Source organism: Porites lutea, chromosome 12 (genome assembly GCF_958299795.1).
Source record: "Porites lutea chromosome 12, jaPorLute2.1, whole genome shotgun sequence".
NCBI classification, from domain to species: Eukaryota; Metazoa; Cnidaria; class Anthozoa; order Scleractinia; family Poritidae; genus Porites; species Porites lutea.
The window spans coordinates 20421604-20447351 of NC_133212.1; the positions used below are offsets into that span (position 1 = coordinate 20421604).

Genomic DNA, 25748 nt, shown 5'->3' on the forward strand with positions numbered 1-25748 from the left:
AGGCTTACTGTAGCAAAGCTTTTTGTAGTACACTCGTAGACAAGCAATGTAAGCCTTAAGACTTTGCTTGGATGAGATGTCCAAAAGAAAAATTAGTTTTGTGGACCTAAACACACATTCACAGACTGCTTATATTGAGTTGTTTACAACTTTGCATTGACACCTGCAGCATGTTCATTTTTTTAAAGCGAAATCCAAATCTGATCTTGGCATTTGATTTACGGATATTTTATTTTATCTCCAAAAGTGATTGTAATATCCGTTTGATTGTCTTTCAAACAACAGTCAAACTATGCAGCAAAAATAAGTAACTTCAGCAGTACAGTGAAAAAATATGACCGTAGGTGCCAAAAATAATTATACTCGAGCTATAAAATTAGATCTGACTTTTTTTAGCTTTGGTCTCTATATTTTTGAAGTTTTCTCTAGTCTTCTTAGCAGCAGAAGAAGATTACAAGACATACAAACAGAAACAATCCGAAGTGAACGAGTTGACAACCACTTATGCCGAAGTTCTTAGCCACGCTCAACAGCAAGATAAACTGAATGCCAAAAGGATAATTCACGGGATTTGTTCGATATTCAGGCTTTTTCTTTACCAAATTAATACTAAATTTGTACTTACAGTCTCTCGCAGAATCCATTTCTTGTCCAGCATTTACCAACATCTAAACCATGCACCGCAGAAAAAAAAAGACAAACAAGTGCGAAGAGACATGACGACATCGTGACGCCACAACTGCCACGCTACAACAAACTAGATTCATCGTCATCCGAAAACACTTCTGCGGAAATTCGGCCGATTTCGTGCGTGCTCGGGGTATCTTCGGATGACGCAGATGACGTTGCTCAAAGGACTATCGTCAGCAAGGAGTAAAACAGTTTGTGAGATTCGCATAGCCGACAAGAAGCGCACTGAAAAACTAAGCAAAATCTGTCTGAGAAGGCAGTCCAAATTCACCAAATCAGAACGTCTTTGCAGTATTAACGTCGTACTCTCGTACTGACTTGAACGACCTGGTAAGGTTAATTTTCACCAGTCTTTTAATGCTGTTGACCGGGAAACATTCCGACGCGATAAAACTTAAGCATGAATAAGTTTATACTGAGAAGATTTGTTATCTTATTGTTTAAGACGCTTTTCCGCGATCAAATTTAAATGAGTATCGGTTTGAAATAAAAGGATTAATCTTTGATTGCAAGTTAAGAATTCTATTTTATGTATGAATAATGTTGTTTTGTTGTGCTTTTTATTTATAAATCCAGGCTTCTGTCTTCAGTTTTGCCAGTCGATCCCGTGACACACATTGTGACAAACATGACTTTTTTTGTTATAATCTGCATTTATTGCCAGGCATGAAACCTGTAACTTCAAGCTCCCTAAGATATATTTGGCAATTATATGTGATTCTCAGGATATGATGCTGAAGCGAACATCAAAATCAGTCTCGCTGGGCATGCCAATTTCTTGCCTAGCATGCCGGGCATGCCAAACCAACTGGCTTCACCATCGGCATGCCCGGCATGCCAAACCAGAGGAGCTAAAACTGGGAATGAATTATTAACCCGGCGAGAGATCTGGGACCTAAGTTTAGCTGGGTCAATTTTGGGCTGCGAGGGCATGAACCCATTTTTTCCATGCCTATGAGATGTTATTTCTAAGTACCAATGTTCCCTTGAATTTTGTCATGCCTAAATAAATAAAATTTTCCCTCTCTCATTAATCCTCAGACTGGACGCGATTTTTATACTCGGTAGGCATGTTCAACTGAAAATCATGCCCATACCCTTATTCAAAACAAAATGCTATCAAATTTTAGTTTCCAAGCCGTTTCTGTTCTAATACTTTCTTTCTGTCTGCGAAATTGACCTCAGAGAGATGTTTTTCTACAGTTGTAGCTGGGTAATCTCTATTCTTGAAGCGTGTTGAAAAACTCCTTGCTTCTCCTTTGATGAAGCCTTTTGTGACGCCTGGTGGGTGACATGCCGGGGTGACACGAATACAAATTCGTGTACTGGAATGTTTCTGTAGGCTTGAAGTGTGTTCGCACGTCAAGGATAGAATCGTTGTTGAATCTGACACCTTTGAACCTTTCGTGTCCAAGAATGTAGTCTCCGTTTCTGATATTTCAGCCGTGATAGAATTTGATTGTAGAATGGAAGTTGTTTGCCTGTAGAAGGAATTCTTCTATTTCGTTTCTGCTTGTGTCCCATTCTGATATGACGTCATCGATATAAACCTTTTCCAAAAGATGGGCTTAATGCTACTCTGAGTCTGAGTATTTCTTTTTCTATTTTGGCCATGAAGATGTTAGCAAAGGCTACGGCCATTTTCGTGCCCATGGCTGTTCCATGGGTTTGAAGATAATCTTTCAAGTTAAATTGGAACGAGTTTTCTAGTAGTATCAGACTAAGCATTTCGCTTAAAAACCTGGTAGGGACTGGAGGGTTTCCTTGGTGAAATTCTTCGTATGCAAGGCATACAGTGGTAATACCCTCTCGTTGTGTTTTTTTTTTTTGTATTGTGACGTCCATTGAAACATGTATGGCACTTTTAGACAGTTTAATCCTCTCGATGAAGTTAATAAAGTCTGTCGTATCTTTAAGATACGAAGCTTGTAGTTGTGCTATTGGCTGAATAAGGTGGTCAACTTATGCTGAGATCCGTTCTGTAGGTCCGGAACACCCTGATATAATAGGTCCTCCGACAGGTGTTGGTTTGTGGATTTTAGTAAGTGTGTAAAACACGGGGATTCGCAGAGGATCGGGCCTAAGGGAGAGCCATTTAGCCGTCGTTTTATCAATGTGGTCTTCTGAGAGCAGTGTTTTAATAAGTTGTTGAGCTTTTTTGGTTGTAGTTTCAACCATTGGTGGTTTGTCTAGAGGTCGGTAGTTACACTCTTTTTTTATATAAGAATGTTGTTTTCCAGGGCCAGGCTGAATATTCTTATTTTTCCGCCGATTTTAGGCTGTAAATATTCTTGTATTATTCTTAATAATAGCTTATGACGTTTCCGAATTAGAATATATTAAGGTATCAATTATAGTTTTGTGAAATATAGTTAGCTAGTTTTGCCCTTTAAAGAAAGGAATAAATTGAAAAGGTATATTTGTATTGTATTTACAGATTTTCACCACACGAAATTATATCCTTTTCAGAATCTCAGCCTGTAGTTTATTCTTAAAGTATTCTTAAGATTTCGCAAATTTCAGCCTCGATATTCTTATAAAATATATTCTTATAGAAAAAAAAGAGTGTATTTAAATCATCAAGCAGAACCTGACCTTCGTTTAGTTTGTCCTGTCTGCTTATCAATACGGTGGTGTTTACCTTTATCAGATTTCTTAAGAATAATGTTTTTGTTGCGCGATAAGTCTTTGAGAGCTTGGCGCTCTCCCGTGGATATATCATCTTTTGGCTTGTCAAATTCAATACTTGCGAGCTCTAATTTTACCTCCTCTAGGAAGGTCTCCAGAGCCACAGATAGCTAGACTGGTGGTTCCCAGTCCGACTTCACGTGGAAAGGATGAGGTTCGTTTTCCCAGTTCCCCGTGAAAAATATATTGTAGTCGCATTCGTCTCGCAAATTGATTGAAATCCGCGAGAAACTGGCGCCTGATAAGATTTTCTTTTGTCACGGGTGTAGGGATAAACTTTAGACCACGCGATAGTAGAGTAATTTGCTTATCTGTCAGTTGTTCATTTGACAGGTTTTTGATATACTGTTTGCGTGACTCAATGGCGTTAAAAAAGCGCTTTTCGTCTTTGATTTTTTCCCCGCTCTTTTCTTTTGCGGTTTTTGGCCGCTTTGTTATCTCTGCGGTTTGCTTTCCCTTTCCCCTTACTTCTAAGGAGTCTGATAAGAGACAAGAGTCAGATTCACCTTGTTTATTTGCAGACACTTGTGATCTCATTTATTCTAACAATACATCGACTTCGCTAATCTTGGTCTTCAGTTTACATTGTCATCTTTGTTGACAGTTTTCTTTCTAGCCGATGATTGCGTTTTCTGGTGAGACGTCTGCTTAGTATTCCTATATTATTCCTTACAGTATTCCTGCGAGATTTTTACTGTTCGAGTTTACGAAGCTTGTTTTTTAATCGTTCTGCGCGCCTGTGGTGATATTTCACCATCGCTTCTACGAGAGCCTGTTCTGCTTTCTTTCTGATCGAGCCTATCTCGTTCTTAAATCGCCGCCTCAGTTCTTCCTCAGGTGTTGACACGTTCGAGATGTGTTCGAGATGTGTTAACTCCTTGTGCTGCTCGAATGATTCTTCTCACAAGTTCTTCGATTCCTTCCTTCGCCATGTCTAACGCGGGAGGGCGGGAATGTGCAAGAATGGGTGGGATTCTTCATGGAGCAATCCATGAAGCATGGCAGATTTTTCGGTTTCAGTCCCCCTCGGAAACAAAACTGATCAAAACTTGTCGTCTCCCTTCTTGATTTAAAAAACATGCATCTTGATTTAGAAAACGTGTCTCTTGATACATGACATGAAACACGTGGGAATTGAAATTAAATTCTACAATCTTGACACATTCAAAAAGCAAATTGATGTTAATTTTATCGATCTTGATAGTGAATTGGTGGATTTGAATTATAAAGTTGCATCTTTGATATTTTGTCACTTTTGGCGTAGCATAGTGTACGATAAATGACAGGACTAATGTTTGTAGAGTGTCACCGCTGGTTTTTTCTGAAGCCTCGATGTGATAGGATTCAACATGGCCGATGACGGCGTCTTGCAGTTGTCATATTTTCTCTGCAATATTTGCAGCGTTTAAGATTCTCATGTTTGCTTGCAATGGTATGAAAGACTATTAATTGTTTCTGGTCCTCAGTGCTCCCTCCCCCTTTGATTTCTCAGCTTAATGTACCCTGAACTTGAGTTAAAGCTTTTGTACATTATAGAGTCTGCACATGTACTTTAGGTGCAAACGTGGTACTGTATCACTTTTCATCGTTTTAGAACAAGCAGCACAAAGGCAGCATCTTATTGAATGGTGACGAATCAAAGAAATTGTCATTCGAACCTGAACCATGTAGTTCATCACAAGGGTATGTTAACTTTTTTGTATCCTTTAGCTACATGTAGCTGTGCAAATATTTCTGATCTTAATCTTTGAATTGAAACGTTAACGACCACGAGATTTTCAAAACAAGAGTAAAGGCACCATGTTTTATTTGTTTTGGCATTAATTCACTATAAGCTTCAATTTGCTTTCAGAGCATTTTGTGTTTAGTCTTTACCAAAAGGAATAAAATTTAAAGAAGGCACACAACCTCCTTGTGATGATAGCCTTCTTTTGTCTTTTGCGGGAGGGGAGAAGTAGGGTCTGCCTGAGTCCCTAAAATCCAAACTTCTGGACAAATCTATCTTGTTTTCTCCCATCAAACTGGTTTTCTTAGTGCAAGCATCCACTTATTGATTTCTGGCTATGCCAAGCACATGGCTATTAGGCCTGGATTTGAAGCTACATCACAGCAACAAGCAGCACATGCTCAAAAAAGATCTTGCTCAATTCATGCGGAGTCTTTCCCAGGTACACAGAAATCAAGCAAGGAAAGGAAAGGCTCTGCTACTAGGATTGCTCAGGGACCTGCATTAGGCTGCTGGCTTCATTAGATTTTTTCCCAAGTCTTGGTAACAGTGTTAGCCAGTTGTTTAAAAGGAGAGTGATACATGTAGTTTGGCAACTGTAATGGTCACACATGCAAAACTTTCTCAAGGAATTCTTAGATTATTGCTGTGCCATTACTGCTTGTGTGATAGCATGGACTACAGGCTCCTTGAAAAAAAATACCAGGAGTTTTAAGCCTACAGTTACTTTTCTGAAATGAGAACGTGACTGTCCAAAAAGCAACAGGGTTATTGAGAAATGGAGCAAGTTGGAATAGACAATTATTATATATTATTATATAGACGCGAGTGTTTTACTGGAAAATATACCACTCGTAGAATTCATAAAAACTACATCTGGGACCCGAGTGGTTTATTTTCCATTATCTCACACGTGAGTTTATCGATTAGGTAATTTTGGTCATTTGCCTCTATTATTTTATCGATGCCTTTTTGTCTATATAATAAAAAGAACATTACATGGCGGCTTGAAGATATGAATTTTATTTTCTCGTGGCAAAAACACTGCGCTTGTTCACAAAGTATTGTTTTGCCACTCGAAAATAAAATTCATATCTTTGCGCCATCGTGTCATATCCTCTCTTTACATCTGAAGGAACCTGAACAAACACTTTGCTGGAGACATTATGGTTGCTGTCAATTTTATGGTTTCCTAAGGCCTGCTGTCATTGTCATCATTTATACCATATTTTGTTCTCAATGAGGTTCATTTGACTGCATCACACTTAGTAGACTTATTACTTGACTATGCCCTTAGCTCTTCAAAGACACAACCACATCTAGGAGGTAATCATAAAGAAGTAAATTTGTCTTGGAAGAAATTACACACTGGAAAAAGCAAAGGAACAAATACCTCACTTGCTGGACCAAAGGTAACAACAGCACTATATTTTAGAAGACATATTATGGTAGTGGTGAAGGAGTCGTAGAACACCTTGCTTTTGTCACTGTTTGTTTGATCCTTGGACAGTATTTCACTTTGCTTGCAATCTACATTCTTGTCATCTCGGTCCGTGGTGTAAGTCTCTGATGATCTAATCCTGGACTGTGCTCTTGATTGAAAACTATTATGTGCTAACATCTTTTTCAGAAACATAGTGCATGGATCTCATCATCTTTTGGAGGTTTTGGTGAAACTTTAGTTTCACAAGGCAAGCCCAAGAAATCAAGGCAATTGCAAGGTAGCCTTGACTCCTCTTTTAATGCAGGTAAATGAATGGCATCCTCTTGTAGTCAGTCACGTCACCATTGTATGTTAGCTGAGTTGTTCTTAATTAACAGTTAATGAATGAGGCTGAGCATCTAGTTATGAAGAATTATGTAGATCGAGGAGGGTGTTATCCGTCGAGGCCATAGGCTGAGGCGAATAACACCCTCCGAGATCTCTATAATTCTTCATATGATACGAAAGCCGAATTCCTTATTGTTTTAGTATTCATTCAAAATAATTCCTAGGGTAAAAACATAGCTAAAACATGCTTACCCCCATCGATCCATTGATGTTCAGTTCATCTTCGATAGTGTACATTTAGGTTTGTCCAGCTCTGCAAATATTCTCGAAATAGCAGATGTTGCCCTCTGAGTTCTCTTCTTGCTGTTTTTGCGATGTTTTTAACTATCACTTCGCCTAGTTCCAGCTGTAGACGGCCATTTTTGTTTTCACAACCAAAACAACTCAACCTCGTCCCCAGGTCTTCTTGGTTAACGGTTCATTAACCTGTAGAAGGCTGCGTTCTTCCAAATTTGGTCATCAGTAACTGGTTACGGTGAATGAAACATGTGCTTTTAGCCAATCAGAATCGGGGAAATATTTTGAATGAATAATAACAAGAGTTATCCCCGTGTTACATTCACTCTTTTAATTGAGCAGGTTACAGCCAGCCTGTTCAGAGAAAGGTCAAAAAAGAGGAAGATCTTTGGTTGGACAAGTATAGGCCGAAATCAGAGGTACAGTAGACTTAACCCTATCACTCCATATGATTTGTTATATACATGCATGTACATGTATAGGGAAAAGTCAGGGTTCATACAGAGTCCTGAATTCTTAAAAAATTCTTGAAATTTGCCCAGCAATTTTCCAGACCTGGAAAAAGTCTGGAAAACATATAAGTATTTGATAACTGTGAGTCTGGAAAATGAAACTATTGTTTTGGAAAAAGTCTGGGAAAAGTCCTGAATTTTGGATCCAAAAATCTGTACATACCCTGAAAGTACAAGTGCCCTGAAAAATTCAAATCTATATCTAAGTCGCTGGTATAGGATATACAGATAATTCAGCATCAATAAAAATGGATATTCTAGTTGAACACAACATCTAATAGTCAGTTACTTGTTCAAGCATTTAACAAGAAAAATTAACTCAAAAATATTACTCAACATTTCAATGTATCACACATCATTAGTAATCAAGAGTGAGAAATGTTAAGATTCAAAGTTGTTTAAAGAGCTGAAGTTTGAATAAATTAGATTGTATTTGCGCATTATTCAAACTTCAGCTCTTTAAACAACTTTGAAAATCAGCATTTCTCACTCTTGATTACTAATGATGTGTGATACATCGAATGTAAAGTGACGTTTTTAAGTTTAATTTTTCTTCTTAAACCACAACATCTAGTTTAATTTCTTTCAGGCTGAACTTATTGTTCATAAGAAAAAGGTAGCTGAGGTGCGTAGCTGGCTTCTTGATCATTTGACATTTAAAAAGGTGAGTAGATAATAAAACTTTTCAACGTAATAGTTAAGGAATATTATTATTACTGTATACCAAAGAGCAGGGTTGTCAGAATGGTTTGAAGAAGACGGCTTAGTTGTCAAAGTATTTAGATGCTCTGAAAAGCTGTTTTCTGCACTCTCCAGGCTATTTTCTGTCCAAAATTACCAAAAAATCTGAAGTGAGTTATAAGGTGAATTACCGAGTTTAGGAATTAAATTTAACTGTAAGTGACACATAAACACTTGCTATAGCTTTCACAAGATGTTTCTTAACCAGTCCAGGGATATTTTATTTAAAAAACACCATCAGCAAAAAAAGGCCAAGTAGGCGGCAATTTTCGCTGGCAGCTGGCTACTTTTGATAACCCTGCAAAGAGGGAACAGAAAAAAGTCCCGTTCACTTTTCCTAGCCCTAGAAAAGTAGATTTTCTTGCTGGGCAATCATTAACTACTGCCACTGTAACAAAGCCAACCAATAGCCCACAGAACCCTTGCCAACAGTGCCACCGGACTTAACACCTTAAAATCGTCTTGTTTTGTTCTAGCATTCCAGTGCCTTGTTACTCCTGACTGGACCAGCTGGAGCAGGCAAAACTGCAACTGTCCATGTGTTAGCTAGTGAACTGGGACTTGAACTCCAGGAATGGATTAATCCTGTCACTGATACATTTAATGAAGGTAACTTAGTTGGCTGTTTCCTGTTTGTCCTTAGCCCTTAGTGAAACCAATATGTACATGGCACAACTTTTATTTAGCCCGTAAAACTTAAGATGCCACTGTAAAATAGACATCCATTAAAAAGAAGTATGAAAATGGCAATTTTCATCAGTACTGTGATAAAGACATTGTCATTGCTTGCTATTTTCTTTTATTATTCTTTAACTTTCTTCATTTCCCCACACACAGCCCTGGGCAATATCTCACTCTCACTGATACCATACTCTGCCATATTTATTTGTACCCTTTAACGAGATGACGAACCTTCCCCCTTTTTATATGGGAGTCCCCCCTTCCTGGCATTACGTCTTGTCTCTGAAAGAGCCAATCACTGCAGTGTCTTGCCCTGCTCATGCACACTTCTGCTGTAAAGATTATTACAAACACTGCTGCACCTGTTAAGCCAAAATGGTCAAATTTCCCACTATGGAAAGACAGGATCAAATAAAATTTGCAGGATACACCAGCGCAAGCAGAGCCTCTTCGATAATCATTTATTTTTGTGCATTTTAGCAGAGAGTGGGTTCTCTAACTGGAGAGAAAACAGGCAGTCCCAAGTAAAGCAGTTTGAAGATTTTATTCTAAGAGCTAACAAGTATCCCACCCTATCAATATTTGGTGGAAATGAAAATCTCACTGCCGTCAAGAAAATTATTTTAGTAGAGGTACTGTAAGGACAAACTGTTATCTAGTAAACTCGTATAGTATATTTTTAACAGAATTAGGCAAGCATGATATCCCTTTATTTTATCATAAAGTGTAGGCAACTCTAGATTTCAAACATGCTGACCATTAGTCTATCACAGGGAGGTACTCTTGAGAAATTTTGAGTGGGGGGGGGGGGGGGGGGTGGTGGCATACCTCCTGAAACCCTTACTGTATCTCAGACCAAAATCTGTGATTTTTTCCCACTCCAGCTATTTCAGACCTGTATCAATTCTACAAGCTGATCCCAGACAAAATAGAAACACTGCCAGCAATTTCAGACTCATTGGCATCAAAGAGCATCCCCTTAGGGCTGGGCATACCTATAATATCACTTACATAATGTTGGAACTACCCCCGCACGCTCTTCCTCGGAAGCCTTTTGCATATAGGGTTGCCCTAGGCCTTGTGGCTTAATACAGAGCCACAGGACTGTGTGTATGAAAACAATCTTTCTTTATTTTCAGGATCTTCCAAATATTTTTTTCAGAGAGGTCTCAAGGCTGCATGAGGTTTTAAGGTACTTGCGTATACATTACTTTAGCTTACTGTTTTACTGATGACAGTCTCTGATAATGTTTGAATACTAGCTCTCATGTCCGTAAGTTCAAAGGCAAATACAAATGAGCACAAGGGTTAACAAAAGTTATGATAGGGGTAGTTTATCCTTTGTCATAATGATTGCTAGTAAGTGGTGCATCATAGAGGCTGTGGATTTCAAACCTTTGTAAAATTTGTTTTCGTTAAAAGTTCTCCTGATCATGATGGGCTATTGTGGTACCTGTCCACTGCTCTATTGTCTCATTGTTGGGAATCCTCTAGAGCCATGTCCAGCCCTGGCCATGAAATCCAGAGTTTCTTCACTCCTTACTTAGTTCCACACTTCTCAGAGGTGTGGAAGTGTGGAGTAGTCCGACAAAGTAAGGATATTGTCGCACTTTTCCCCCAGTCATGAACCCCTTGTCATTCTTTACTTAGTTCTACACTTCTCAGAGGTCTGGAAGTGTGGAATAGTCCGACAAAGTAAGGATATTGTCGCACTTTTCCCCCAGTCATGAACCCTTTGTCATTCTTTACTTAGTTCTACACTTCCCAGAGGTGTGGAAGTGTGGAAAAGTCTGCCAAAGTAAGGATATTGTCGCACTTTTCCCCCAGTCATGAACCCTTTGTCATTCTTTACTTAGTTCTACACTTCCCAGAGGTCTGGAAGTGTGGAAAAGTCTGCCAAAGTAAGGATATTGTCGCACTTTTCCCCCAGTCATGAACCCTTTGTCATTCTTTACTTAGTTCTACACTTCCCAGAGGTCTGGAAGTGTGGAATAGTCCGACAAAGTAAGGATATTGTTGCACTTTTCCCCCAGTCATGAACCCCTTGTCATTCTTTACTTAGTTCTACACTTCTCAGAGGTGTGGAAGTGTGGAATAGTCCGACAAAGTAAGGATATTGTCGCACTTTTCCCCCAGTAATGAACCCTTTGTCATTCTTTACCTTGTTCCACACTTCTCAGAGGTGTGGAACTGTGGAATAGTCTGACAAAGTAAGGATATTGTCGCACTTTCCCCCTGTTAAGAACCCCTTGTCATTCTTTACTTAGTTCCACACTTCTCGGAGGTGTGGAAGTGTGGAATAGTCCGACAAAGTAAGGATATTGTCTCACTTTCCCTGAGTCACGAGAAGCTCAGTGCGCTTTATCAGCGCTTGGTTTTATTCCTGTATGGTTTCTTACATTTTTCCTCAAGAACTATTTTTATTTTGAATAGCAGATATAACCATTGTTTCAATGCCAGCTGTTGAAAGAAACTTAAAGTTAAGAAATCCGATCTCCAACCAAGCTTTGTTCCTTATCAGTACGGGTTCAAATTCACCATATATTCGCCATATATCCACTGTTTCGCAGTTTTTCCTCTTCTCTAAGGTTATATAAATGCTGGACATAAATTATGAAAAAGAAGCAACACCACGCTCGGAGGTGAGCGGCTCGAGGCCAAGAAACCGCGAAAAAGAATTCACCTAAGGGTGACTCTCTAAAGACGAAGAGGAGGGTGGACCATGCAAATATTTTAGTATTGTCACGTGCCGTAGAGATAACATAAATATTGCCGACCCTATAACACGCACCCAAACAGTGATCCCCCTTTTCCACAGAGAGATCTGCAGGTAGCTACTCTAGGCCGATAAGTCACAATTATTACTTTATACAGAATGCTGTATATTTTTAGACCAATTTAGGTCATGAACCTGATGAAGGAATAGAACAATAACAATTGATTTGAGCATTTATAAACTTTATCAAGTTGATCTTAAAGCGAGGAAGATAGAACGTGCATACTCTGCATTCTTTACTACCTATTTTTAGCGGTGTCACGATCTTAAGAGACCTGACTGTTGTACCCAATTGAAAGCTCCCGGGGTTAAGATTCTTAGTGTATTGTATTTGCGTTATAATGTGGCATTCACATTTAAATGATATGGAAATTCCTAAAACAAAACGTTTTATACCCAAAGGGTTTGAATTGGGTACGACATTGAGTCAGCCGAATAGATCTATAGGAAGGAGAAAAACCCAGAATAAGACGTCTCATATATGGCACATTAAGATGAAAAATTTCAAACATAAAAATCCATAGATTAGATGACGTTGTTGAGGTTTCCGTTGAAATAGACGAAGATAAAGGACTGACGGGGACTTCGTGACAGAGAAAACGTAAGCTTGTTTTATGGTCGGGTATTCAAACAGATGGCAGTGAAACAAGGCTAATATCTTCTAGTCATAAAATTTTTGTCTAAACTTAAAATAGCATTTAAAAAGATGTAAAATGAGTTGAAGGAATAAAACCAACAAATACTCCCACTGCGCTTTATTCTCATTTCATACATAGGAGTGTAACTAAGTAAAGAATGTCAAGGGATTCGTGACTGGGGGGAAAGTCCCAAAAACCACACATTTTTCAACCATTTTCTCAGTTTAACAATAACGCATTACCGCGAATCTTCGCATATTTTTGCACAATGTGACAATATCCTGACTCTGTCAGACTATTTCATACTTCCACACCTCTGAGAAGTGTAGAACTAAATAAAGAATGACAGGGGTTTCGAATGACCAGGGGAAAAGTGTGACATTATCCTGACTTTGTCAGACTTTTCCACACTTCCACACCTCTGAGAAGTGTAGAACTAAGTAAAGAATGACAAGGGGTTCTTAACAGGGGGAAAAGTGCGACAATATCCTTACTTTGTCAGACTTTTCCACACTTCCAGACCTCTAAGAAGTGTGGAACTAAGTAAAGAATGACAAAGGGTTCATGACTGGGGAAAAGTGTCACATTATCCTTACTTTGTTGGACTTTTCCACACTTCCACACCTCTGAGAAGTGTAGAGCTAAGTAAAGAATGACAAAGGGTTCATGACTGGGGAAAAGTGTCACATTATCCTTACTTTGTAGGACTTTTCCACACTTCCACACCTCTGAGAAGTGTGGAACTAAGTAAAGAATGAAAAAGGGTTCATGACTGGGGAAAAGTGTGATATTATCCTTACTTTGTCGGACTTTTCCACACTTCCACACCTCTGAGAAGTGTAGAGCTAAGTAAAGAATGACAAGGGGTTCTTAACAGGGGGAAAAGTGCGACAATATCCTTACTTTGTCAGACTTTTCCACACTTCCAGACCTCTAAGAAGTGTGGAACTAAGTAAAGAATGACAAAGGGTTCATGACTGGGGAAAAGTGTCACATTATCCTTACTTTGTCAGACTTTTCCACACTTCCAGACCTCTGAGAAGTGTGGAACTAAGTAAAGAATGACAAAGGGTTCGTGACTGGGGAAAAGTGTCACATTATCCTTACTTTGTCAGACTTTTCCACACTTCCAGACCTCTGAGAAGTGTGGAACTAAGTAAAGAATGACAAAGGGTTCGTGACTGGGGAAAAGTGTCACATTATCCTTACTTTGTCAGACTTTTCCACACTTCCAGACCTCTGAGAAGTGTGGAACTAAGTAAAGAATGACAAAGGGTTCATGACTGGGGAAAAGTGTCACATTATCCTTACTTTGTCAGACTTTTCCACACTTCCAGACCTCTGAGAAGTGTGGAACTAAGTAAAGAATGACAAAGGGTTCATGACTGGGGAAAAGTGTCACATTATCCTTACTTTGTCAGACTTTTCCACACTTCCAGACCTCTGAGAAGTGTGGAACTAAGTAAAGAATGACAAAGGGTTCATGACTGGGGGAAAAGTGCGACAATATCCTTACTTTGTCGGACTTTTCCACACTTCCAGACCTCTGAGAAGTGTGGAACTAAGTAAAGAATGACAAAGGGTTCATGACTGGGGGAAAAGTGCGACAATATCCTTACTTTGGCAGACTTTTCCAAACTTCCACACCTCTGAGAAGTGTGGAACTAAGTAAAGAATGACAAAAGGTTCATGACTGGCCGAAAAGTGTGATATTATCCTGACTTTGTCAGACTTTTCCAAACTTCCACACCTCTGAGAAGTGTGGAACTAAGTAAAGAATTACAAGGGATTAGTGCCTGTGAGAAAAGTGCGACAATATCCTTACTTTGTCAGACTTTTCCACACTTCCACACCTTTGAGAAGTGTGGAACTAAGGATGAAAAAGGAAAGTAGGGATCTTGTGGCCAGCACTGGACATTTGTGATCCTCTACCTCTGGATATTTATATTCATTGGGGCTGATGATAAGGAAACAGCTGTCTATAAACTTCAGATGCCATTGTGACTTTTAGGGACACTTGTTTATTGTTTTCATATTTTCAACTTACAGCACCTACCAACAGACAGGTCGAAGCCCTGTTGTGTTCATTATCTCAGACAGCCATCATGGTGACTCTAATGTGCATAAGCTACTTCCTAAAGATGTTCAGTATAAACTGGGAATTCACAATATCAGGTATTTTTGTCCTGTCAGCTTGCTTGATTCACCCAGTGGTATGAGAGCTCAAATTTTTACTGGTTTGATACTTCTGATTTGTGTCAATTGTTTTTAAAATGATCTTAATATCTCACAAGTTCGAGTTTTTTTGGAACTTTTCAGTTTCAATCCTGTTGCACACACCAGCTTGGTGAAGACTCTGAACAGAATAGCATCACTAGAATCTCAGCAGGTACATTTTAGTACAGTATATTTGAAGTCAGATTTTAAAGTTGAGTTTTCACAACTGAGGACGTGTTAATTTTAAAGTTACTTTTCATGATTTGCTTGTGCAGAATAAATCAACATTCTTGCCTCCAAGCAAGGAAACAATTGATCTGTTGGCTCAGAATAGTGGAGGAGACATCAGAACTGCCATAAATGGACTTCAGTTTTCCTGTTTAAAAGGTGAGAGAAACCTTTATTATAATATTATTTTTATTTAACTGCACTTTGTAAATTCCCTAGACTTTTGAGAATAAAGCAAAGATTGTAAACTGTCTGGATACAAGATTGTTATTGTTGAACCATGTAAAAGTGACTTATCCAATTTAGATTTTCTTGATGAGGTGCATGTTGATGAATGCTCAGTCAAAGTATGAGTTTGTATCATTGTAACCTAAGTTTAAGTTCATATTATTTCAACCTTGACAGATAAATCATATAGTTCAACGAAGAAGTTCAAACCAGGAAGAAAAGATGAAAGCAAACAAAACAATTCAAAGTCAAAAAAGTCAAAAACTGAAAAACCAAGCAAGTCCAGTCAGGAAACAAAGTGTCTGGTTTATGGACACACGGAGAGTACTGTAGAGTCAGACACAGTCACACCCATTGGTGGTCGAGACACAGCATTGTTCTTGTTCAGAGCCTTAGGAAAAATCTTATATTGTAAAAGTGAGTGTTTTGTATTTAATAGGGACATGCCTCCAAATGTTTTGCAAGGGCAAAAGAGGCTTTAAAAATGCGCAATTTATATAGAGAGAAAGAGGGTAGTTTGAAACCCCCTGAACCCACCCCTTGGTATGCTGGTACCTTGCATTTTGTTTTTGTGGTACATGACATCTGCTTAAAAGAGCTCCATGCATTTATGTTTAAAGTATCGTCAACCCTAAATTCTTCATGAAAAACGAAAAAAATGAGGCGGTACAAGATGATTCTTGAGAAAAAAATACCTTTAAAAGTACAATCATGTATTCCAGGTTTTAAATTACAACAAGTTGATGCTTTGTAAATGGCCGGAGTGCTCTTGGGTTTAATGTTTCGTTCAACATAACACATTACAAAGAAAGTCATGTCTTAAAATAATGTACAGTGAACAACTGCATGACATGCCTTATTGAGGTTGGGTGCATGGTGTATCTAGGGGTCCCTAACAGAGGATAGCCAGCATGAACTAACCCAAGTATCTCTCATGGCAGATGATCCTCCAACTCAGCCATGAGCCCCTTTACACTAACTAAGGTTACTTGGCACCTGTCACTACACTGGTCAACTAAGATGTGGCTATTATGATTGGGTAATTCCCTGCATTCCAGGGGTTGCCATGGATACCTCCCTGCAGCTTATGGCATTTGGCACCCAGCTAACCTTTAAAGTGCCAATTCCCAAGCTCATCTGTTTGTAATGATTTTAACTCTGGATAACTCTATTCACTTGTACAACTCACGAAAACTGCTGTTTAAAACTTTGTTATGAACTTTCCCGACAGTTACTCATGTATTATGTACACACTTTTTTTAGCGGTAACTTATTTAAAAATTTGAGGTGCATATTATACGTTAAGCAGTTGATGTTCGTATGCCCTTCTGTAAATAGTAATATCCTGAGTCATCTAAGCTTGAACAAAATCGTTTAGAAACAATTGCAAACTCAACGTTTTTAATAATCCAAGATCAATCTACCTGTAGTGTCAATTTTGATTTTTTCTTCTTTTCCTGTAGGAGATCCAGCACTGTCTGATGCATCCCTGCTTCCCTCAAACTTATCATACCATGCAAGAAACCTCTTGACATTCTCTCCCGAGGTTTGAAAGTAATATAAAATTGTCCCTAGTGTCAATTTGGGTGGGCTATAAATATTTATTGGAACAATCCATAAAATAAAAACTGATGTACCTAAGACATATCTAATGCAGGGAGTTTGCACTTGCTAACTGATGACGCAAGCTTTAAACTTTTATTGTACCAGTATTTAGTTAACATCTCTTTTAACCCTGTAAGTCCCAAGAGCAACCAACATTAGATTTCTTCCACAATTTCTATGCATAATCTACAGAAAAGGTTTTGAGAATTGACGAATTGATCACCTAATTAGGGGAGGAAGTTTTCTATATTGATCTTTAAAGAAATCTATTGATCGAGGTCAGTGTCGAGAATTTGTATGTTGACATTGGGGCTTTAACAAAGGTTTAACACCTACTTTGTTCAACTTGTTTGTTTGAAGTTAATTTTTCTTTTGCTCAATCCAGGACATTTTGGAGAGGACTCATCTTACAAGTGACATGTTTAATCTGTACCTTCACCAAAATTATTTGGAATTTTTTTCTGATATGGATGATCTGGTAGGTGCAAACTTATACAGTCGTATACAAGACACTTGCTTTTCTTTGTCAATGGAGTGTTATTCTTGACACTTATTGTGACATTACCTAACTACTGATAATGGTAGAAAGGCACTTCTGTTTTCCTTGTTTTCTTTTCAGGCAAGTGTTTGTGAACATTTCAGTGGTGCAGACTTCATGACGAAGGAATGGATGGTAATGTTCTTCAGACTTTACCTAGTACCCCACCCCTCTCCATCCCCAAACAAACTCCCTGCCTCCCAGCTATCTCCCCAAACCTGACGACATTTGATTAAAACTTTTTTTTTTTAAATGTTATCAATAAATAATTGAAAATGACTGCCTTGGGCATTTATTTATTGGCTAATTAATATTTTTTTATCTTTTTTTTTTCATTTCATCACAGCATCAGTCATCAATGAGGGAATACAGCTCGTGTCTGGTGGCACGAGGGTTAATATTTAACAAAAGCAAAACCAGTGGGGTAGGGAGAGGATGGAGACCACTTCACAAACCACAGTGGTTTGAAATAAGCAAAAAGGTAACCTTACTTAACTATCAACACCACAGAAATGCATGTTATTGTCTCTTTTGAAGTCCATGTAAAGCCATGGCAAAATTGTAGAAAAATCGTTCAAAGTGAACAAAATGAAAATCATAGTAGAGGGGGATCAATATTACTTTTTATCTTGTCTTTGATTTAATTTTAGATGCGTGATAGTAAGAACACTGCAAGGGATTTGTTTAGAGGTAAAACCAAAATATATTTACCAGAATTTTTCAGCATGTTTCTTTTCTTGAGCTTTGAAATGGGGCGCATACTGTCAAGTAAAAAAATCAAGGGTGTCTTTGGGTGCATTTACACTACAGAAAAATGTGGTAAGGGCCCTCCAAAACTTAGTACAATACCGACAAATTTTGGAAAGAAATATCGGAGTTTCCACTGGGCCATGGGCACCTAAGGCCTCAACTGGTCCAGACCATGTTTTTCTGTTGTGTAAACACACTTTTCATCACCTTATGGAGATGTAGTTGGTAACAAAGTAGCACAAACACCTACCTGTAATGTCAGCATTTCCCACTGTACTGTCGTGATGCCTCACGCTTTAGCCTCTACAGCGTGTCTCCTTGGGAGGAGGAGACTAGAAGTGTAGGGATATCATTTACGCTGTTCAATCTTGGATATGGTAATTAAAACAATATAAGACACATTCCCTGGTCTGGAATAGAATAGGGTATCATTACATTTTATGGGAAACTGATCAGTGGTATGGGTTTAGTTGGCCCAAAATTACAGTTTAACACAGTCTGATGTAGATTAAGGGTTCCAGGATCCCTTCCCCCGCCCCCCCCCCCCCCCCCCCCCCACTGGGATCTGTTCATCAAGCTTCACATCTTATTTTTTTTAAAGTGCCCCCACCTCACGCAGCACCTTCCTCTTTGCCCAAATCCTCTAACCACAAATGGGGGGGAGTCTGCCAAATGCCTAGCACTTCACACCACTCAAGGACACAGGATTTGGAGTATTAACCTTCACCTAAACATTTCAATCCAGTTATCTACCCTTGTCCACCAATATATTAATGGCTCAGGCAATGAAAAAAGCCTTTACTGTGTTTTGCCTTTTTAGGTTACCACTGGCCATCCACAGTTCTTCAGACAGAGATTCTTCCATATTTAGCCATTACTGATGTGCCACTCAGAACTCCTGGTAAGTAATTACTTACAAATATTTTTACACACATATCTAATGTTAATTTGATATTTAACCCATTCGCCCCGTAACCGCCCGTGCGGATCCACGTCATTTCTACCCTTTGTGACGTCATCAGTTTTAATGGTCAAGGACAACTTTGTCCGCTAACTTGTGCAGAGTGAAGAGATCTTTCAAACCATACCAGAATGAGCACAATTCAGTCAAGGACACCGGAGAAAGAGGCAAAAAACCATGTAACATTGACCTGAAAATCTCCATGAAAATCTTGTTCCATTACCCACCTACCTTTCCTTTCACCTAATCCTAAGATCCTAAAAGCTTTCCTAAAAACTATTCCCACCAAAATGAAGCCTACTAAATGCCCAGCAAGAGAAAAAAAAATGAGGCAAGAAAAGCGAAAAAAGAGGGGAGGAGAGAAAGCGAAAAGTAAAAGTCAAGACTGCTGTGTCCCACTCTCGAAATTTTGCTTTCTACGCATGCCCGAACTTCGCAAGCTGATATTTTACATCTGGATCAGAAGGCCATTAAGTGTATGACCTGTAAACCGGTTTGTGGTAAGTTTTAGCTCTTTATAGCACGACAGTGACCAGAAAACCACTCGACTAGCTTTAAAACGCGTTTTTTGGCAAAATCTCTAGGAGCGAATGGGTTAAAACAAATATGTCCTTTTTTTGTTTATTTTAGGACAGATTTCTTTCCTTCAAGTTATTAGCAATTTCACGAAATCTAAGTCCCCTTTCAGGTGAGCTTTATAAGTACATAAAATATTCAATAAATAAATAAAGATTTGGTGTAGCACTTTCACAGTTCAGCATTCTGAATCAAATTGGAATTTGGAAATGTTGGTGTCGAGGAGGGAGCACACTAGTGCACCTGGACGAAAGCCCCTAATAGGCCCTTTGCAGCTAGCCATTAACATGGTTCAAAACTGCTACGCTGGAGAGCAAAAGTCGCACTGGGACAAGACAAACAAAAGACATACATAATCTGAAATGGTAATTTTCTTTGTTTGTCTTGTCCCAGTGCGACTTGTGCTCTCCAGCAGGGCGGTTTTGTACCACCTGAATGGCTAGCTGCAAAGGGCCTACTGGAACGAGGATGAGAACCAATGATCAACTCAACCCAAAAGTGGCATTATTGCCTCCATAATTTAAACCTGGGCCATCTTGGTGGTGGTGCTTCCCTCCCAACACTGACCAACATTAATTTTCTCCTAACAATATCCTCACATCATAAAAAGAAAGTTATGAGATAGCCTGAAATTCATCCGATTGCTTCGAGTCGTTTTCTCCTCTCAACTGAGGGAGTAATAACGACTCGAAGTAATCGGATGAAATTCAGGCTAGTTATGAGAATTATTGTAAAAAATAGTGGGAATTTTTTAATTTTATTAAACGTTTCTAAAGTAAATCCGTCATAGGCGGTGAGTTTGGCCAGCAGCCAGCTACTTTTGACAACCCTGCATGATGATAGGTTTAAAAATTAAAGTGATTTGCTGACTGAAATTCTGTATGCCAAAGAAAATGAATCAGTGTCCATTGAATTAAGGTCTCTTTTACTGTCATAGGGGAGTGAAACAAGTAACGTTTGGTTTTACACAGGGCCAGGGTTTGAAGGAGTTGGCAGCACACCTCCCCCCAAACATTCATTGAGTACAGTAACATCTAGAATCATCTATGTTATTTTTACTGGATTTTGCAGAGGTAATGTTTCAGACACCTTGGATGAAAAAGACTGCGGAGCTGAAAGTGAGGATGATGATGGGATCCCAAGTTCACAGCCGAAAGGGGCCATTCAGCAAAGAACGACAAAGGTTGGGGCTGAGGAGGGTGATTCACAAGTGACCCTTGATGTGCCTGAAGATGAAGATGATAGCATAGAAGACTTTGATGATGATTGAAGTAATTGCTGTGTATTACAACAGTGACAACTTGTTGATTGGTTAAAGGAAGATTTTCATAGACTGTCAACTTTGCCTTTGTGATGTTTTGATAAGCCTAGCAAACTAATCGTCAAAAAAAAAGCATATTAACCAAGTGACAGTAGGTTGGATTTGCTTATACAAATTGTAATTATGTTTGTGTTAAAGGCTTGTAGGTGCTATGCTTCAAAAGGGCCAAGGGTTCTGAGGCTACTTACAATTGCCTTCAGGTGACTGGCAAAATGTGCTTTACTAAAGTATAGAACTTAACTACTGGGCCCCTGTGATTACAAAGCTACAAGAAATTGGGTCCTCTGTGACTTTTCTTGGAGAGTATCCTTGCTTTATCTAAAGAACTCTCGTGTGATAATATGCAAATATTACTCAGCATCTGTCTAAGATACTTTCCACTGAAACCATTGTACAGTACTGAGAGAACCTTCTAATAGAGCTGTAGTATTCTAAAGAGTATGTTATGGTACTAAAGTTGTTCATTGTTGTTAGTGTATTACATTTTTAATATTTGGTTCCTTCATAAAAATGTAAAAATTCTTGCAACAAGCTTTCCCTTCTGAATGATAATGATGGTGATCAAAGATCATTTCACATAACTGTACCAATTATTGAAAGTAAGCCATAAGAAATAGCCCCTTTGGTACTTCAGATTTCACGTGATGGGGATTATTGAAGGGGGCAAAAATCAACCCCCCCCCCCCCCCAAAAAAAAAAAAAATTATATATATATATCCCTAGGCCTTTCAACAAAACCCAAAAAAATACCTGGACCAAAAATTAACCCCTAAGACTCCTTTGCCAAATTTCCAAGCCTTAAAATTCTCCAGAAAAGGTTAAATGAAATAACCCCAAAAATATATTAGACATTGAATGTTTGTGTTTGCGGCTGGGATATGCGGGCACTACCACGAGTATTTAGATTGTTTTGAATCCCTGAAAAAAATCCCTACTTAAATCAAGCCACCCAAAAAATACTTGCCAAATTTTCCTACTCAAAAAATTCTGGAATCAAAAATTTCACACCCTTAAAAGGCCTTCAATCATCCTCGTCACTTGAAATTTTGGAGTACCCCCCACCCTGCCTCCACCCCCCTTCTGGGGAAATGGCTTTCTTGGTTTTAGTTTCATGGTTGCCTTTCATTCCCTGGGCTAACATTGCTGTTTAGAGCATGTTGTGTTTATGTACTAAAACAAATTGATGACATAGACTACATGTATTTATTGACGTTTTCTGTTGTTAGCTAAAACCAAGGTATTATAACATCTTTCTCTAACTGTAAATACAAAGAGGAGTGAATAGAATAAGAAAGTATTTTGTACAAAACTAATGCTTTTTGTAAAATATCATGCACTAACAAAGATCCACAATGACATCCATCATTATATATGTGAATTTGTTGAGTAATTAATAACAAAAAATATTTTTACAAAATCTGCATTTTTCTTACTTTGCATAAGAGTTGTCAGAATTAAAAAAGAAAATATATATTATTATCATTTGTAATGAGTAATTGTTTTATTCTAAAGTTTGGATTGGTTGAGTGTCATTTTGTCACAGCTCGTAGCTGCCTGTTAACAATGGTCTTGTCATGTGCATTAGAGAAAAATTTTTTGCCTGGCAGGTCAATCAACCATTTGCCTCAGTCTGTGTTCAGCATTGGCATGTTTTTTATTCTATTTTGACATTTCCCAAGAGAAATTTCAGGAATGGTTTTATTACTTGATGTTTGACAAAAACTGAAAATAATTCAAATAATTCACTGATTGAGGGTTAATTCAGCTATGATTTTCTTATATTTAGTTAATTTGCCTTTGAAGTATTCACAGAAAAGTTTCACCAAACTCTGTTTGCTTGCAGAAGATGTAGAATCTGCTGTAAAATCTGTGGTGAATGTTTCTTGAGGGCAATACCAAGAAGAACTGGCTTATTGGAGCTCTCACTGATCAGCTTTGCTATCTGCTTGGCATAAACATGCCAGATTTCCTGAAAGATAAATCATACCAGCACTGAGACAAAATCACAACCCTAAGTTGTGTTCAAACTTTCCCAGCATTCTCTCATGCTTGACCGTGGAGTTACAGAGAGGAAGAAGGTTCTCACTCTCTTCCACTGCAAAGGGATGAGGGCTCCCAAAATTCCGCTGAAATTTGTCTGATATATAGGTGAAGGATTCTACAGTCCCAGCAGTGTGCTCCCAACCCAAGACTAAACCCATTACAACCAATCACATCCGTGGAGTATTGTCTACAACACAACCTCAAAATTATTATTACAGCTTTTTACTGATAACCTTTATTTTTCAAAAAGGAAAATATAATACATACCTCATCAATCCCTATAAGTGTTTTAGTGCTGAATGTTTGCATCCCTGTGGCTGAAGCATCTTTGGTGCTGGACAGTTTATTTACACTTATCTGTGAACAAAAAGAACTGCTCTATGAAAGAGAATCATATCCAGTTTAGTCACAATAAGAATGTGTAATGTGGCCCGCGATAATGCTTGTTGTCTCACTTAGGGGTAGAAATTGCAGATTGTGGTCACACTAAAAGAGTTCTAGACAGAAAGCCAATATTTTTACTCATATAAAAGGTATCGCTTAGGGTTGTGCATAAAGGAAGTATCTATTCAAAAAAACAAAAATGGCATGATACTGTGTAGGAATTTAGTCTCCTTTAGTCCACATTTTATGACACCACCACTGGTTTCATAGCCTGCGAAAACAGCCCCTTCTCCTCGCTCTTCGCCAATGGGGACATTTCATGCAGAGGAACGTCTGTGACTCAGTGGCAGAAATTCTATACTGATGATGTAAATCAATGTTAACATTATAAATCCGGTAGTCATGGGGTTCCAAATGCAAATTTGTTTAATTTTACGTTTCTCCTGGTTGATTTTGGTAAAGTGTTGTGTTCATTTGCTAATAAGCTCCAGCAAAACTCAAAGGCTTCTTCTAGACAAGACTATATTCCACGAGTACTGACTGTTTTGTTAGAGATCCATTGCTTACATTTGACCTTTGTGGCCTTTTGTCTTTTGTCTGTCATTCGTAAACAGTAGCTAAAACAGTGTAACTACATCGTCTCCCTATCAGCGTGTCTGACTGGATTCCGGGCAGGTTTTATGTCATCAGTATAGAATTTCTGTTGCTGAGACAAAGATGTTCCTCTGCACAAAACGCCCCAGCAGTGAAGAGCAAGGAGGAACGGCTGTTTTCGCAGGCTACTGGTTTCACTGCGAAATGATAACTGAGGAAGTAGCACAAAAATTCCGTACTGATGATGTGTTACCACTCAGATCTGCATCAGATTGAATGAAGCAAATTTTCAACCAATCAGAAGCTCTACCAGATCTAGGCAATAACATGTCATTTTACAGGGAAACCCTGGTAGCATGTTCATCAAATGTTAGCTATTCTCTCTGGATAGGCCTCCTTTACTGGTCAAGTAAAGCCTGAACTGCACCCAGATTGGTCATCCTCTAGCTGGTTTAATTCTAATTATTTGACAAGCACCCACGTCTCTTTCATATGTGAATTCCCCCTTCCCCACACACACCACCTTTAGGGGCAATGTGGATCAAGCAGTGCTTGTTTATGTCTTACCAAAGTGCCAATCTTCTCAAATTGAGAAACAATCACAAAAATTCTGTCTTGATAACAGCAACATATAACTTCTGTGTGGATCCCATCTAAAATGACCGCAGCCTAGAAATTAAGCACAAATTCGATCAATCAATCAGTCAAAAAGAGTTTTCGAAAATTACGCTAATAATGATACAGACCATCGGTCTAATTCCAAGTTTGCTTTTGAATAGAATTTCGGACACAATTGCACAAAAAGGTGTCTGTTGGCCTCTTGGATGGCTGCTAATGGAAAAGTTAGCTGAATTTATCTAACAAAGTATAATCTAAGCCTTTATTTTGTTGTCATACACACTTACCTGACGAGTCTGTACTGAGCGAGCGGCCATATTGGAATCTACTAAAGACAGCTGGGAGATCCTAGTTTTTCTAGGGAGGGGTAGGAGAGGACTATTCCTTGCAGAAAGCCACATGCACTCGGCAATATTTTTGAGAGTCGCGTCCTGTTTTTTATTTTTTCGTGTTGTATTTAATAATTTTAAATTTTTAAAATTTCATTTCAATTTTTAATTTTTTAACATATTATCGAGTGTCACTTTACACTCCTACGCTAACTGTTTTACTGAAGCTACTTAAAAATCCGATTTGAAATATGAAAGTTATTAGAATGTCCAGAATATGTATAATTCAAGGTGGACAGACTGCAAATTGCAGTAGTTGCTAAAAAACATATCTGCGTGTCGTAACTGTTCCTCAGTAGGATGCCTAAAATGTGTGCAATTCCACAAAATATTGGTTTCGGCTCCATTAAATCCTATACCAATTCCACCCTCAATATAAGTACAGTCACGGACAACACATATAAGTGAGGTAACCCAAGGTAAAATTAATACGTTATTTATTTTAAACGAACTAAATGTACGCGTCAATTAAACAAATAAGTAAATAATGCACGCGCACAAAATAAAACTGTGCACGCACAACAAGTAATAAATAAGTGATGTCAGGAGCAATTCAAGCCGACATTCAAGCCTGGATTGCTAATCTCATCTCCCGCAGGGCTGCACCATCTTTTTCGACGATATGACAAAACCATGGCGATTGAAGAATGGTATATGGTATTCCCGGGGGGAGCGCTTTCTCTTATTTGACCTGGACGGACGGATATGGTATGTGTCGCTGAACAGGTATGGTTGTGATGTTAGGGGAGGGAAGCGGAGGGAGGATCTTTTGCCTT

General features: G+C 38.6%; 2 protein-coding genes across 2 annotated transcripts; one reads left to right on the top strand and one right to left on the bottom strand.

Moving 5' to 3' along the window:
* Positions 1-5452: 5452 nt before the first annotated feature.
* Positions 5453-21624, top strand: LOC140921775 (cell cycle checkpoint protein RAD17-like). Its single transcript, XM_073371777.1, has 20 exons — positions 5453-5546; positions 6302-6516; positions 6735-6852; positions 7515-7591; positions 8274-8348; positions 8902-9034; positions 9587-9738; positions 10246-10298; positions 14570-14695; positions 14840-14909; positions 15013-15124; positions 15371-15610; positions 16657-16739; positions 17184-17276; positions 17418-17471; positions 17683-17817; positions 17987-18026; positions 18907-18987; positions 19678-19735; positions 20695-21624. Exons 1-20 carry the CDS (start codon positions 5453-5455, stop codon positions 20891-20893), a joined length of 2208 nt encoding a protein of 735 aa, XP_073227878.1. The 3' UTR covers positions 20894-21624.
* Positions 21625-21740: 116 nt separating this feature from the next.
* Positions 21741-24965, bottom strand: LOC140922028 (proteasome assembly chaperone 3-like). The gene is made up of 4 exons (XM_073372059.1): positions 24871-24965; positions 24533-24634; positions 23255-23344; positions 21741-22913 (listed from the first exon to the last, which is right to left on the bottom strand). Exons 1-4 carry the CDS (start codon positions 24898-24900, stop codon positions 22764-22766), a joined length of 372 nt encoding a protein of 123 aa, XP_073228160.1. The 5' UTR covers positions 24901-24965; the 3' UTR covers positions 21741-22763.
* Between the last annotated feature and the right edge of the window lie 783 nt (positions 24966-25748).